Consider the following 15,470-nt stretch of genomic DNA (forward strand, 5'->3'; position numbering starts at 1 on the left):
ATCTTGTGCAAAATTTCCGGACCAGTACATTCAATAAAATTTAAATTACGGCAATTTAAAAACTTAAAGATTTACTCCACTGACCAATAACTACCGTTTCCATGGCAATGAGTGACAACCGTTAGAGCTATAACGGACATAACGCACTTCATATTCTACATCACAGCCTGTGCTGACGTCATTGACTTTATGATAAAAACAGGATTCATGTGATTTGTATAAAACATTTCTACAGATGAAAAATAATCTTATTGTATGCTTGCTAACACAGCAGTATTTAAACAAATGTAACAGACTACTTGCGTCACGCAAGTAGTCTGTAAGATTGCTTCTAAGTTAATCTAATCTATTATAAGTTAATTTTAATCTATCTTTTTTCTCTGCACTGCCAAGTGGTAACTTGACAGTGCAGAGCTGTTGGAACTTTTGATTCCTCTATCCAGTACACACCTCAGCTGAGGGTTTAGGCATACAACATACACATGGGAATTATCACGTACTCGCATCATTTTCAACGATAGAGAACGGAAAAGATAAAATGCTGAAAAAATTCCAAGAGGAATCTAACAAAATCATCAACAAGACAGAAAAATATATAGAAAACAATTGGGATGGCAAACTATCAACAAAGGCACACAAAAAATTTGTTATGGAACAAATTAACACAGTAATCCGCTTTGCAGAGATCACAATAATGGGGATTCCTACTTCACAAATAACTGATAAAGACTTAACCTCTCTAATGAAAAGATTGGAAAGCAAAACCTTGAAGACTCTCAAGGAGGTAAGAGAGGAAATAGGTGATGTGAGAAACGAAATAGAAAAGGAAATAACTCATAAAGAAATGGAAGGGGAATTCAAACAAGAACTAGTAAATGCAATGGGAAGAAATAACGAGAATATCAATGCTGCTGTCACTAACATTATTGACAAAATAGACAACTTAGAAGATAGGATAGCCCAACGATCACCCCCTGTCCCCCTCTATAGCAATATCGTTAGAATGGGTAAGAACATCAAACTGCCAGAGAACGTCAAATAACCCCTAAGCCTACCTCAAAAGAGGTTTTACTGGTCTTTAGCAAGGACAAGAGCAACAGCAACAGTGACTCAGTTAGAAGATTAATGCAAGCAAAGATAAGACCTTCGGAAATACACATTGGTGTTGAAAGGGTCCTTAGAATCGGGGGAAGCGGAATAGCTGTAGAGTTGAGTGGTAACGGAGACGCAACTACCTTGGGGAAATGTATAGAAGAAAATATACCAGAGTTAACAGCGCACACTCCTAAGAAACGATGGCCACATGTGGTCCTGTTTTCAGTTCATAAGGAATTTACCAAGAAGGAACTTCCTCACCAACTATACATTCAAAACCAGCTGCTCCAAGATAAATATACTTAACAAGAATTCGAGAAACAATTCAGGATTAAATTCCATCTGGGGAAAAAAGAGGCCACATATAAAAATTGGACAGCAGAGGTGTCCCCCTCTGTACAAAGATCATTGCTGGATTTGGGCAAGGTAAATGTCAACTGGTCGTGCTGCAGGATTGCAGACTTCTGTCCAGTCCTGCAGTGCTTCAAGTGAAGTGCTGTCGGTATGGTCATACTGTGAAGGAGTGCACATATGCTGGGCTAATTTGTAGCCAATGCACAGGAGATCACTCCTTTTGAGAGTGCCAAGAAAAATGAAAAACCCATCTGTAACAATTGTAAAACTGATAAAATAAAAGATCATGACCACAACGCATGCGACACTATATGTCCAACATACCAGCGCATTAAAACCAACATCATGTCTAGAATCAAGTATGGCTCTGAATCATAGAAGAAAAGTACGTATTCTGCAGTGCAATATTCAAAGAAGCATATCTGCTTCTTCTCTTCTCAGCAAAATCTACATAACTTCAACATGGTGTTGCTACAAGAGCCATATTGCCGAGCTAATACACCAGTCTGCCTACCAAGTTTCTGCCCAATCATTCAGGGTACCAGTCAATACCCATGGGCTGCTACCTTAGTGCCCAATACTGACTTACCAATCCTACATCACACAAAACTCAGCAACGAGTTCGTTGTTGTTGTAGAACTTCTTATTTATGATGAAAGAGTCATTATTATTAATGTCTATTTCCCAGGGGAAATGAACAATGAAAAGTTTTGAAGAACAACAGATAATTGACTTTTTCCAAGAGGCACATGTCATACTTGCTGGGGGCCTAAATGCCCATTCCCCCACTTGGAGTGGAGATAAATTAGATGGCAGAGGCAGACTTTTCAAAGAGTTTTTGAACTGAAATGATCTCCTGGTATTAAACAACCCATTTTTACCCCTGACATTTAGCTCCCCTAGAGGAGAATCATGGATAGACATAGCTGCATGCAGCTCCAGCTTATATACAAGAACAATAAACTGGAGAGTTCTACCGGATGATACGCTAAGTGACCATGCATATATAACCTATGACCTGATAGGTAATAGTAAGGACAACAGTACTATCTGGGCACCCAAAAACAAATTTGCAGTGAATAAAACCAATTGGTCCCTTGTTAGATTGTTCTCCAGATATTCTTTCACAACGGACTACGAAGAAAACCACATAACTGCCTGTAAACAACTTGATCTTAATATTAAAGTAGTAACTACAGCCTGTGAGACCTATATTCCCAGAAAATTGACTCATAAAAGAAGTGTGCCATGGTGGACACAAGAACTAAGTGACCTAAGCTACAAAACAAGAAAACTTAGGGTTACTTACCAGAGATGTCAAGATAACAGCGTTAGGGTACAGCACAAAGAAACATATCTGGCGTGTTAAAAGATATATAAACAAACCATAAAAAACGAAAAGACACGCAGATGGAGGGACTTCTGCTCTGGAACATCGAGTAACCCGTGGGGATATTTGACCAAGATGTGCTCTAATAAGCTGCGCAAGACCAAAATTTTAACTGATATTCAAGAGGGCAGACAGCCTCCATTGCTAATCCAAGCGATGTCCTTACAACTAGACATATACTGCCCAGATGATGACCCTACGACAGACTCCGAGTGACAAAAACAGCTTCGCTCAGAAACTGCTAGACTAGAAGACATTGAAAATACTCCACCCTTCACCAAGGAGATCAACTGGGCCTTTGCTACATTAGGCAAACGTAAAGCGCCTGGATTGGACGACATAACAGCCGAAATAGCAAACAAGTTATGGAGTCTCATACCAACACATCTCATGAATCTCTACAATACATGCCTTAAATTCGCTGTCTTCCCAAGGGCTTGGAAGACGGCAAAGGTGATACCTGTACCTAAACCAGGGTCAACAACCAACACCAGACCCATTTCCCTCCTGCCGATAATGGGAAAAGTCCAAGAAACTGATTTCAAAATGACTGACTTGGCATATCGAACATTATGGAAAACTAAGTAACTCCCAGTACGGTTTCCACCAACAGAGATCGGCAGAGGATGCCATCGAGAAAACAGTCAACTGTATCCAACAACTACTGCAAAATAATAAGTACGTCCTAGGAGTCAGCCTAGACATATCAAAAGCCTTTGATAGTGCCTGGTGGCCCCTAGTGACTCACCAACTACGCAAAATCGAGTGTCCTAAAAACATTCTTAACCTTATGATTGACTATTTCAAGGAGTGTGAGGTCCTTTTTCAATATGGACAGTACGAAGTCCAGAAAACATCTCTAGAGGGTGTCCGCAGGGATCCGTTTGTGGACCCCTGCTTTGGAACGTAATGTTTGACGTGTTTCTCAAGAATGACTTTGTACATACATACAGTGTTGCCTATGCAGCTGATGTGATAATGCTACTGGAAGGAAGATCTAGAGCTGAACTGTGTGGGGCCGGGAGTTGAGAATATAAATAATAATAATAATAATTACTGTTTTCTTCCTATTCGAAGTCTAATTTTAGTTTCTAGAATCCGTTTTTTTTTGTGTTTTGTAAATAATTTAACAGGACAACTAACTTAAACGGACATCTGTTGGAAGTTCGCCCCCCCTGTTGGCAAAGTGGTTGTCGAGTTAAAGTCGTTAAATCCGTGATTTATCCGGTAAACAAGATCGAGATGTTAAAGAAATGGGTGCGCGAGACGATTTAATTGTCACATTCCCGACCTAATTGACAGATCCCCGATCGTAGATCGTGGGAGCAACTGAGGGATCGACCGACCGGGGTAAGTTTGGGTCATCGGGTTGCACCGAGTTCAAAGCGGAATCTGTCCGGCTTTCCATCGAGGGAGGCGGTATTCGGAGCCGAGTGGTCCCGGCTGCGCCTTCTCCAAGTCAGAAAACACATTTAGATGTAATTTACGGGACCGTCGTCCGGGGAAGGGCTTGACCCGACTCGGACGGGGAGCGGCCCGGGAGGGGGAGTTCGGGGATCTTCGGCGACCCCGCGGCCCGAATCGCGTCCCTGGCAACAGACCAGGGACCAATAGAGAAAAAGAAGACCCTCGTTCGGACCAACCAAAAAGCTCGGGGTTTCGGGGAAAGAAAGGTTATAAAAGCCCGAAATTCCCGGGACCGGGGGGTGGTGTGTGTGTGTGGTGAATCGAGAGTGTCAACCCTTGTGTACGGACTGCAGATACTCGAGCGAGAGAAGAAACCTTAAGGATACCGACGGAAGACAGAAAAGGAGATTCGAGATTCGAGAGACTCCGGGCGCAGGGACTATAAGGACTCAACTTCCCGACGACTTTCTTCACCTCGGACCTCCAATACCCGATTCGGCGGAGAACACCCAGGATCGACGGAAGAGACAGTACGGCTGCGACACATCCATTCGGCTTTGTCTGTAAGCATGATTGTCTCTGAATAAACGCGGAAAATTTCATAAATACGGTCTCTGTGTGAGTCCCTTTGCGTCCAGCAAACCACTACCCCCATACGGTAAAGGCCGGTTTCGCGACATCCTGACCTAAAGCGAGACGGGTCAACTTCGCCCCTTTCACTAAGAGGCGCAAATCCTCACAACTGGAGGCAAAGGGAAATGATATGTTGCAACGTATTTATACATGGGGAGAACAACATAAGTTGCAATTTAACGTTAAAAAGACTAAGGCAATAGTATTTAACAGACCAAGAGAGGGCAACTTATATTTTAGACCCCCACTTAAAGATGAACGGCAACACTGTTAGGGTCAAGTGTACCCTAAAGTACCTTGGAGTTACAATAGATTTCAGGGTCTCCTGGGACAGCCATATTGAGAATGTTACAGGTCATACTGGACTGATCTGTCAGGCATTCGCACAAATAGCCAAACAAAAGTGGGGGCTGACATCTAAAGCATTATCAATCATCTATGACAGTATCTACATATCGATTGTGACATATGCGTGTGGCACATGGGGGTGGGCTGCTACCAAGGTCCACCCAAGACGCAAGCTTTGGTTATCACAAAGACATGCTCTCTTACTGATCTCGAAAGCATATCACACAACTAGCAACCCGTGCCTCCAAGTTATAACGAGAAAGCCACCAATAGACCTCATCATTGCACAAAGGCCAACGATACCACAACAATACCATAAACTAAAATGGGGCGAAAACATTGAGACCACGACTCACACCATCAACAGTGATGATATTGAGTGGCAATCACCCATCAGTGAAGCCCTTCCAACTCACAAGACAATCCAGGGCACTCCAAGTGCAATTAATAATTCTATTGTGCACATCTACACAGATGGCTCACGACATGACAACAGAGTAGGCTGCAGCTATGTTCTCTATATGAATGATAATGAGATCTATCAACAGAAATTCTGATTAGGAAATGAATGTACCATCTTCCAGGCAGAGATGTGAGCCATGTGGCAGTGAATAATATTCACTTCAACTATGAAAACTATCATGTTAATATTCACATCGACTCTCTCTCTCTGCATACAGCATTCTCATGAGCAGAAAACTTCACCCACTCGCTGAGGAAATCGGGAAAACTATCCGCAACTCTAAATGCACATTTGAAATTAATTGGGTCAAGGCCCATTGTGGAGAACTAGGTAACGAGAGGGCCAATGCCCTGGCAAAGGAGGCTGCCATGGAGGACACCCTCCCTGTTACATACAGCAAAATAAGTCAGCAAACTCTTCGCCACTTGCTTTGGAAAGACACCGTTTATCACTGGCAAAACAGTTGGAACCTACATAATAACCATTTAACATATAGTTTCGTTCCTAACATAGAAACTTTTCTAAAAAATGAGTGGTACTCTCCAAATTACTATAACTCGCAAATCTTAACTGGCCATGGCAAATATGCCACTTACCTCACAAGATTTAATCACGGAACCTCCACACTATGCCCAACCTGCCACACTGAGGACGGTGCAATGCACTATCTATTTGACTGTCCCATGTTCGCTCGAGAAAGGCTCAAGCTGCAACTCTTATTACAAGAGAAAGGAGTGGACTAGCCATGTAATCCTTCAGCCATCTGGACATCGCTGGATACCTATAAAGCCTTTGAAAATCTTGCAAGAGACATTAATTATATATCATTTTATGTGTAACATTGGTAGTCTTTATCGTGTTCTCATTGTATTCCTCGTTGTACTTTTTGTCAGGTACATGATTGTATGTTATGTTTTCTTTGCTGTCATAATTTACTTATGCATGCTACTATTTCATATTGTTGTATTTTTTCAACACTTGCTAAGTTTGTCGCATAATGCATCTAACAATTATATGTAATCGCTATGTTAATTGTCTACACTCCCTGATAATGCCACAAGCAGGATCAGGGTATGTACTCTCTTAGTACAAATAAAATTATATATATCTATCTATATCTATATATCCAGCCCCATCATCGTCATCTCCTTGATCTTTTTCCCTCAATTTTGCCTTCTAATGTGAATTTGGGGATTTCATATTTTCCCCCCTCAATGTGTGTCCACAGTGTGCTAGTTTTCTCTTCTTAATTATATTTATTAATTCTCTTTTCGTATCTGCCATCTGTAAAAGATAGGCACACAATGAAACTGAAATGCAGAGGGGAGAACCTAGAACAAGTAGATAGCTTCTGCTACTTAGGAAAAAGATTTTATTCAAACAATAATTTAACAAAGGAAATCTGAAGCAGAATTGGACAGGCTAAAGACAAGTTTAACCAGATGAAAAACATTCTGTGTGAAAAGAAATTAAAGCTTCAATTAAGACTAAAAATACTAAAATGCTACATTTGGCCCATTTTGCTTTACGGATGTGAGACATGGACACTACGGAAAGATATGGAGAGGAAAATTGAAGCCTTTGAGATGTGGGCAATCAGAAAAATGTTGAAGATCAAGTGGACAAGCAGGACCACTAATGAAACAGTCTGTTTAACAATATCTGTAATTCTTTTTCTGATGTAGTGAGAATGACTGTATTGTCTGCATATCTGAGATTGTTGATGATTATTCTGTTAATCTTTACACCTTCTGTTCTGTCTTCCAGGGCCTCCAGCATTATGTACTCGGCATACAAATTATATAGGATTGATGAAAGTACACAGCCCTGTCTAATCCCATTTTTCATTTCAATCCATTCAGATTCTTCATTTCCCAATCTAACTTTTGTTTTCTGGTTCCAATATGCATCTTTATTGATCTTAATGTCTCTTCTGTCTAGTCCTAGGTTACAAAGTATTTCAAGTAGTTTGTCATGCCGTATCTTATCGAATGCTTTTTCATAATCCAGAAAACACACAAAGATGGGGACATTCATATCTAGTGTTTTTTCAGCAATTTGAGAGAGGGCAAAGATTGCTTCTCTTGTTCCAACTCCAGTTCAAAATCTAAATTGAGTCTTATTGATATTACTTTCAACTTTTCCGTATATTCTGTTGTGGATGATTTTTAGCAGAATTTTGCTTATATAATTTAGCAAGCTAATTGTTCTGAGTTCACAATGTTTTACAGTTCCTGTTTCCTTGGGTAAAGGTACCATAATAGAATAGTTCATTTCATTCAGTGCCTTCCCTTTTTTGTAAATGTTGTTAAAAATTCTTGTTAAAGCTACTATTCCTTCATCCCCTATGTTTTTAATAAGTTCAATTAATATTCCATCTGGTCCAGTTGCTTTACCTTCCTTCATGCTTTTAACTGCATTCTCAGTTGTTCTTCCATGATGTCTGGGCCTTCATCTGTCTCAGGTTCTTCAAAGTATCTCTGGTCTTCATAAAGTGTTCAAATATATTCCTCCCATAAATTTTTCATTTCTTCCATATCTGTTGTTATTTTGCCATCTTTTTTTTCTGCACATCCTGTTGTTTGGGGAACTAACAGGAAAATTCCCACTATCTTTTTATGTTGTTCTTTGGAGTTATGATCTCTCTCTCTAATAACTCCATTTCTTTGCATTTTAATTTTAGCCAGTTTTCTTTTTTGCTCTTACAATTTCTTTCTGTATTTGCCTATGTATATTTGTATACATTTGATAATTTTTATTTTTATGCTTCTTTCTTTCATTCGTGAACTATAAGATTTCATTTGTCATCCATGGCTTATTCTTTTCCGGATTTTTATATCCGATTGTTTTTTCAGCTGCGTTGAGAATTGCTGATTTCAATCTTTGTCATTGAACCTCAGGGTCTGTCATGTATCAAAAATAAACATATTAAATTTAAAAAACTCTTATAAATTATCTCAGCTTACACTAATTAACATTGGCTTTGTATGAAATTTGAGAGGAAGATGTTATTTTTAAAGGTCAGGATAGATGGTCAGTGTAGCTCACATTGACTGACTGATTGACTACTACTACTAATGTCAATAAGTTGTTAATTGTTTTATTGTCTTGTAAACAAAAACTCTTCCTGATTTTAAGTCAGTTAAATTGAAATGTTGTTATTTTATTGTACTGGAAAGAATATTTTCTTTAGTGTTTAATAAACAACTAGTTTAGTTAGATCTGATTGATTTTATGTTAGTTGCAGTTTAACCAGCATGCCAGTCATTCTGTGAAAATATGGTATATTTTTTATAACAAAATTCAAGAAAACTTGTTGACAGTTTTTACAAAAATTTACATTGAATTCTTGACTGAAACATATATTTTGAATATTATGTGAATATCAGACAATTAAATTTAGATCTTTTTGTTTGTAATAATTAATTTAATAAAACTGGAAAATGTCATTATGCAAAACAATTTTAATATTAAAACTTTATTTCTAAAAATTATACAATATACACTGTTTAATAGAATAATATAAAAATTGCATAAGTTAAAAGTAGATTTTAGATGATTTTGATCTATTTTTTACTATTTGCTTGTATTTATGCCATTTTTTTCTATTAAAGTTAATTTTTAAAAGTATAGTCATATATGATAGGGTCCAAGAGTTTTGGAACATAACACACATTTCCTTGCCTTGAATAATTTAAAAACCAACATGCAATCATTTTCAAACTAATCCCCTTGGACAATGCTACACTTTTTCCAGTATCTGTACAATTTCTGGAAGCATTGCCATAAGCCAGTGTTTCCTAAACTTTCGACATCTGTGTACCCCTTCTATAATTTTCGTAACGCTGAGTACCCCTTGTCAAAAAAACATTGCATATATTTTAATAACAATCAAAATATATTTATTTTTTCCTTTTTTAGTACATAAACAAAATAATAATAAACAAAAAATTAAATTTATTCATAATAAAATATAAATAAAAGTTATATTATAAATAACATTTATTAGGATCAATGAGAAGGATGAAATTGTTTATGTTGAGGTGACAGATCATCGTAATTTGGTTCCCTAGTTGTTAATTTTAATCCGAGATGCAGTTCCACATCCACGGTCTGTTCCTTTTTTACGACTTAATGTCTACAAATGCCGAAAAAGCAACTTCACATAGATATGAAGTCGGAAAAGGCAAGATGTATTTCGGAGCTTTTTCTGTTAAAACTGGATACACATGTTGCATTTGTAATCAGAATGATGTTAAAGTACACACACGCCTTACGCTTATTTTTCAAGAATCTGTCCGAAGCTAATTCCAACAATTGCTCTTCTTCCGCATGCGATGAACCTTCTGGCATGGATGTTGTATTAATGTTGAAAGGATGTCTTGTCCATTCAGTATTTTTGTTTAAATCAGGAAAATAGTTTTTTAGGTCCACTTGTTAACTCTTTATATGCTGTGTTATGCATTTCAGAGCATCAGCATCAATTTTAGCAGCCGAACTTGTTATAAACTCACAAAGAGAGGAAAATGAGTCTGCTTCTCCATTATCAACTCTCTTTTGCCATAAATTTAGTTTTGCGATGGTAGCATTCATTTTATCTCGAATGTGAAACAATGAAATTTCTTTACCTCACAACGATAAGTTGAGGCAATTTAAAACAGAGAATATATCTGCTAAGTATGCCAGTTTACAAAGCCATTTGCAGTCATGTAAACAATTTTTAAGCTCAAATCTATCATTAAGAAAAACTTGAAGTTCGTGTCTAAGTTCAAATAATTGGTTTAGAATTTTCCCTCGAGATAGCCAACAAACATCGGTATGAAAAGAAGCCGGCTGTGACTACTTCCCATTTCTTCACACATTTGCGAAAAAAGTCGTGCATTTAAAGGATGATCTTTAATGTAGTTAATGATTTTCACGCTTTCATCCAGAACTTTCTGTAGATCAGCGGGCATGTTACGTGTTGCCAAAGCCTCTCTGTACGCAACAATGTGAGGATATGACATTTGGGACAACATTTTGAATTCTTGCAACGAGCCCTTTATTAATTCCAACCATACTTTTCTCGCTATCTGTGCTTATTCCAACACATCTATTCCAATCAATTTTGTTCTCTTGCATAAATTTATTCATAACATTAACGTAACATAACCTTACAGATACCTTAACCTTAAAGATACCTTCTCCTGTCATGTGACCTGATAAAGGCTGGCAAAATAAAAATCGCAAATTTCTTGATCCTTTTTGTATCTAACAAACGCTATAAGATTTGCAAAATTCACAATATCAGTGGACTCATCAACTCTCAATGCATAATAACATCTTTTAGAAATTTTCCGTTGAGTCCCTCTGTTGAATGATCTGACGTCACATTTTGTAGAAAAAAGAAACACTTTCATTGGGAGTAGTGTTGAGAGGTCACTTTTTAAAATGGCTGACTTAAGTAATGAGAAGGTGATTAGGGTTTCTCATTTCCCGGTCTTTTGCTTGCCCCGGGATTCTGGGATAAAAGTAAACTGTTTCCCGAGATCCCATTTGAGAAACCCTAGTGGTGATTGTGACTGTTTTGTTAAATAGTATTTCTGAGAGTAGAGGGGGTTGTGAGATGTTTTTTAAAATCAAAAACCAAAGATAACAAAGATATTCTATTTCTATATGCTGCTGAAATTGAAAAATCGAAAAAAGCCAAAATAGAAGGCTATTTGGAAAATATTGTTCCTAGATATAGCGATATGGACTTTAGGTCTCATTTTCGTCTTTCTAGAAGCACTGTTGAAGTAAGTCTCTGCTAAGAATTGTTAGTTGTAGTAACTATCTACAGAAAAATTGCTTTATTCAGCATTTTTAGCTTTTTATTAGGCCTAATACTAAAGCACATAACAAACCTTTCCTATTAGAAAAATTGCACAAAAGCTAAAAATACACACATGCACACTGTAACAGTTCAATGTGTAGATACTAGAGGTTTTTGTATGACACTTGTCTGGGCCATAGGGTGGAGGAATGCACAGAATCGCAGCACCGGGCAAAACCACTAACAAGTAACGAAGTTTTTTATTATTTTTCTATGTTTGTAATGGAAAAAAAGTAAGCTGCTTGTTGCACCAGGCGCAGCCAAAGTGCGGTGCAGGGCGTACCCCCACTAAACTCTTCCCGTACCCTGGGGGTACACATACCACACTCTGGAAAAAACTGCCATAAGCCATGTTTTGTAACTATCTGTAATGCCTCTTGCAATGCTGCTCTAATCGCTCCTATCCTGTTTAATGACTCAAATGATGTCTCTGCAGATGTTTCACCAGTGCAAAGAAGTAAAAATCACAAGGGGTTATGCTGGGTGAATAGGCAGAATGTGGAAGCACATTATCATTTCTGGTAAAATACTTTGTTATCTTTTCCACGACTGATATGCAGGTGCATTGTCGTGGAAAAGATACCATTGTTCACTTTGCCGCATATCTGGATATTTTATATTGTTTGTGTGAGTCCATCTGTCATAAACAACCTGTGATATGGTAAAGTGGACAATAGTACCTTCTCCATGACAATATGTCTACATGTTAGTCTCTAATGGTTACAAAATTTCTTGCCATAAATGGTACTAATGTGCTTTCACCTGACTTAGTACCTTGTGATTTTTACCTCTTTATACTGATGAAACATCTGCAGGGGTGTTGAGGTAAAAGCAACATTACAAGAGGCATTATGGGTGGTTGCAAAAAGATGGCTTACAGCATTGTTTCCAGATGCTGTATAGATGCTGGAAAAAAGTGTCTTGTTGTCCAAGATGGAATTAGTTTGGAGAGTTGTATATTGGTTTCTTTAAGCTATTCAAGGAAAAACAACTATATGTCTAGTTCCTGAACTTTTGGATTTTATCCTACCACAAATTCTCTTAAACATAATACAGTTGTTGCCTATGTACAGTACATGTATTAGATAAGTAATTACTGTACTACAATGAATCACACTGCATTAACCTTTTCCATGCGGAAAACCTTCAGCATTAAGTAAATAGGTGGAATTCGTTATGCGGCGCATTTTTGCGTTTTTGGGTAATTTTTTTGAATCGCGATATTTCGCTTCAGTATTGCGCTATATTCAATCTGTTTTTTGTGTTTGATTAAAAGCATATTACAGTTTACAATTGTATAATTTTTAGTTGTATACATATTTAAAATAATATGAAGTTTACGAACAAATTTGAAGGTTACGAACAAAAAAAGAAATTAATTTACAGAGAATCGCTGAACTTTGTACATCTGTTAGATAGAAACATCTGTCCTCTATTAAACAAAACAAACCGCAGCTTTCTACCTAGAGCGGGGGAGAAGTTATTGCCATTATTCACACTATGTCTCTAATTACTTAGCTGGGAGAGTAGTCGATTGTTATCGTGAAGTGACACCGATTAGTCAGCTGTACGACTGTGTCAGTCATAGAGCTTTGCTCTTACTTTTGTAAAATAATTAAATGTATTCAAAATATATATGAATTCATTTGACAAAAATTTTAAAGCCAAATTAACAGCACGAACACCTTCCATAGACTTACTATAGGAAGGTGGAGTTTCCCAGGAATATTTATCGCTAGATAGTTTTAAAAACATATTTACTCGCCTAAATATTGTCGAATTAGCTAATTTAATGTCTAAGTGCATTAAATTAGTTAATTAGAATTAAAAATCGATTTAAAAAGCGAATTTACAGTGATTGATCACATTTTACTTCAAAGGTTGGAGGCGGGGCTTTTTGCGGCAATTTTTTTGTTTCATAAGTCTGTGATTAGTTAAAGTAACGTCAACAAAGACAGAAGAGACTCAATAAAACTGTAGAAGGAGTTTCCCTTTGATTGTTTTCAGCCAAATGTGTAGTTAACTGCGAAGATTTACTGTAGAATAGTAGGGGATGTATTTACCAAAATATTTATGGCCCAGGGGTGGTAACAAAACATTTATTAGCTTAAACAAAGTCAATCGACATACAGAAAAGCGAATCAAAGCTAAGATCTCTGAAAAACTCGAATATAACGCAAATTAATCGAAGTTTTTGATTAATTTTTTAATTTGGACCGATCGGTACGTTTTGCATCACCGATAAACGAAGAAATCACGTGATACAGACCGATCGGTACCTAACCGCATGGAAAAGGTTAAATAATTTTCTAGTTCATATTAAAGTGCATTATAATGTTGCACCGAATGAAGTAACATTAACTGAGAAATTCTCATATATAATGTATTTTACTTTAATTAAATAAAAACAAATTAATTTACTAGAAAATTAAAATAATTTTATTATTATTCAATGCTATCTATTATAAGATAGTAGAATAATAAAATGCATTATAATACTGAGTATAAGCATTATTTCATATAACAAGTATTGCTTTATTCAATGCTATTTTATAAAACAATTTTTATTGCTTTAAATTTAATGTCAATGAAGGTAAATTTATATTTAGTTAATATATCAGTTGGTAATACTTTTAAACTTTTTATGATATGCATAGTACGTTAAGAAGTTGCAATAGTTTGATTGTTTATTCCTTATATTTAAATTAGTATTTTCAACATAAATGTTAATATAAAAATATGTTCAACTGATTTTATTACAAGATTTTACATATTATAAAGTTCATGTTAATTAAATTTTTAAATGTTTTATACACCCAAAAATTTTTCTCTATCCATTTTTATATATTATTTGAAAATGTAAACTTGTTAGTTGCTGCTTGTTTAGGAACCATGTGAAAAAATGATTAACTAAATTTCCACCAAGGACGACAATCGCACGCATTCATATTCTAAAAACATTTGAATTATTTTTATTTTTAGGTAGCAATTGATTTCACCGGATCAAATGGAAATCCTGCAGATCCTGGTTCACTTCATTATATAAGTAATCAACCAAATGACTATATGAAAGCTATTTGGGCTGTTGGGAATGTTATTCAAGATTATGATAGGTAAATTTCTTTTTTTAATTTAAAATATTATTATTATTTATTTATACGTAATTTTTATTTTCAAGACTTGAAAAATTTTATTATACTAGTTAATAAATTATTATAATTCTTTCACAATTTGCTTTTGAGAAGGTAAACTTTATGAATGATAAAATCATTCAACTGCAGTTCTTTGATGTGTTTTGGCAACATATGTTACAAAGCACATCAAATCAGAGTTATCTGCAATGTCTATGCTCTCATCCACTTGTAATGAAAAAAAACCTCAATATTCTATATTCTAGAAACAAAAATTTCTTCTATACTTTTTCCATATTCTCAATTCTGTCTTTAACTGTATTGCAGCTAATGAATGCTTCCTTTTTCTATAAAATCCAGATATTACAATCTTCGTCAGATAGAGTATTAACCTTTCCCAATACTATACAAATACTCTGTCTTAGCTATCAGTTCTGAAACTTCATAAAATACCAAATTAAATTTTTATTGGATGCATTTGTGTAGTGTATTTTATGCTGTTTTTGGCAGAAAATAATTCATTTTCTTATTTATGAGTATTCTACTGGTTAAAATCTATTGGTTTGTTTGAGTATTTGAGATATTGTCCATCCAAATGTTGTTTGTTTTGATGATTTCATTCACTTATTTGATAATTCAGTGTGATAAATACCAGGAGCTTGATGGTGCACTTGGGGGCCCGAGGGGTCCTTGCACCCCTAGAGACAAAGGGACAAAAACACTAAAAAAATTTTCCAAAAAATACAACAAAATATGAATTTAAAAATGAATCATTTAAGTTATTTCTTCTATTTC

General features: G+C 36.2%; 1 protein-coding gene across 2 annotated transcripts in view; it reads left to right on the plus strand.

The window, feature by feature from the left end:
- The window catches only part of LOC136990028 (copine-3-like), a 64,486-nt gene that overhangs the window by 39,694 nt on the left and 9,322 nt on the right, over positions 1-15,470 (plus strand). For both annotated transcript variants that reach the window (XM_067288359.1, XM_067288358.1), the window contains one exon: positions 14,527-14,657. In XM_067288359.1, coding sequence (XP_067144460.1) covers positions 14,527-14,657 — 131 coding nt within the window. The remainder of the gene's footprint in view (positions 1-14,526; positions 14,658-15,470) is intronic.

Source organism: Centruroides vittatus, unplaced genomic scaffold, assembly GCF_030686945.1.
Source record: "Centruroides vittatus isolate TY-2023 unplaced genomic scaffold, ASM3068694v2 scaffold_861, whole genome shotgun sequence".
In the NCBI taxonomy this organism is placed as follows: Eukaryota; Metazoa; Arthropoda; class Arachnida; order Scorpiones; family Buthidae; genus Centruroides; species Centruroides vittatus.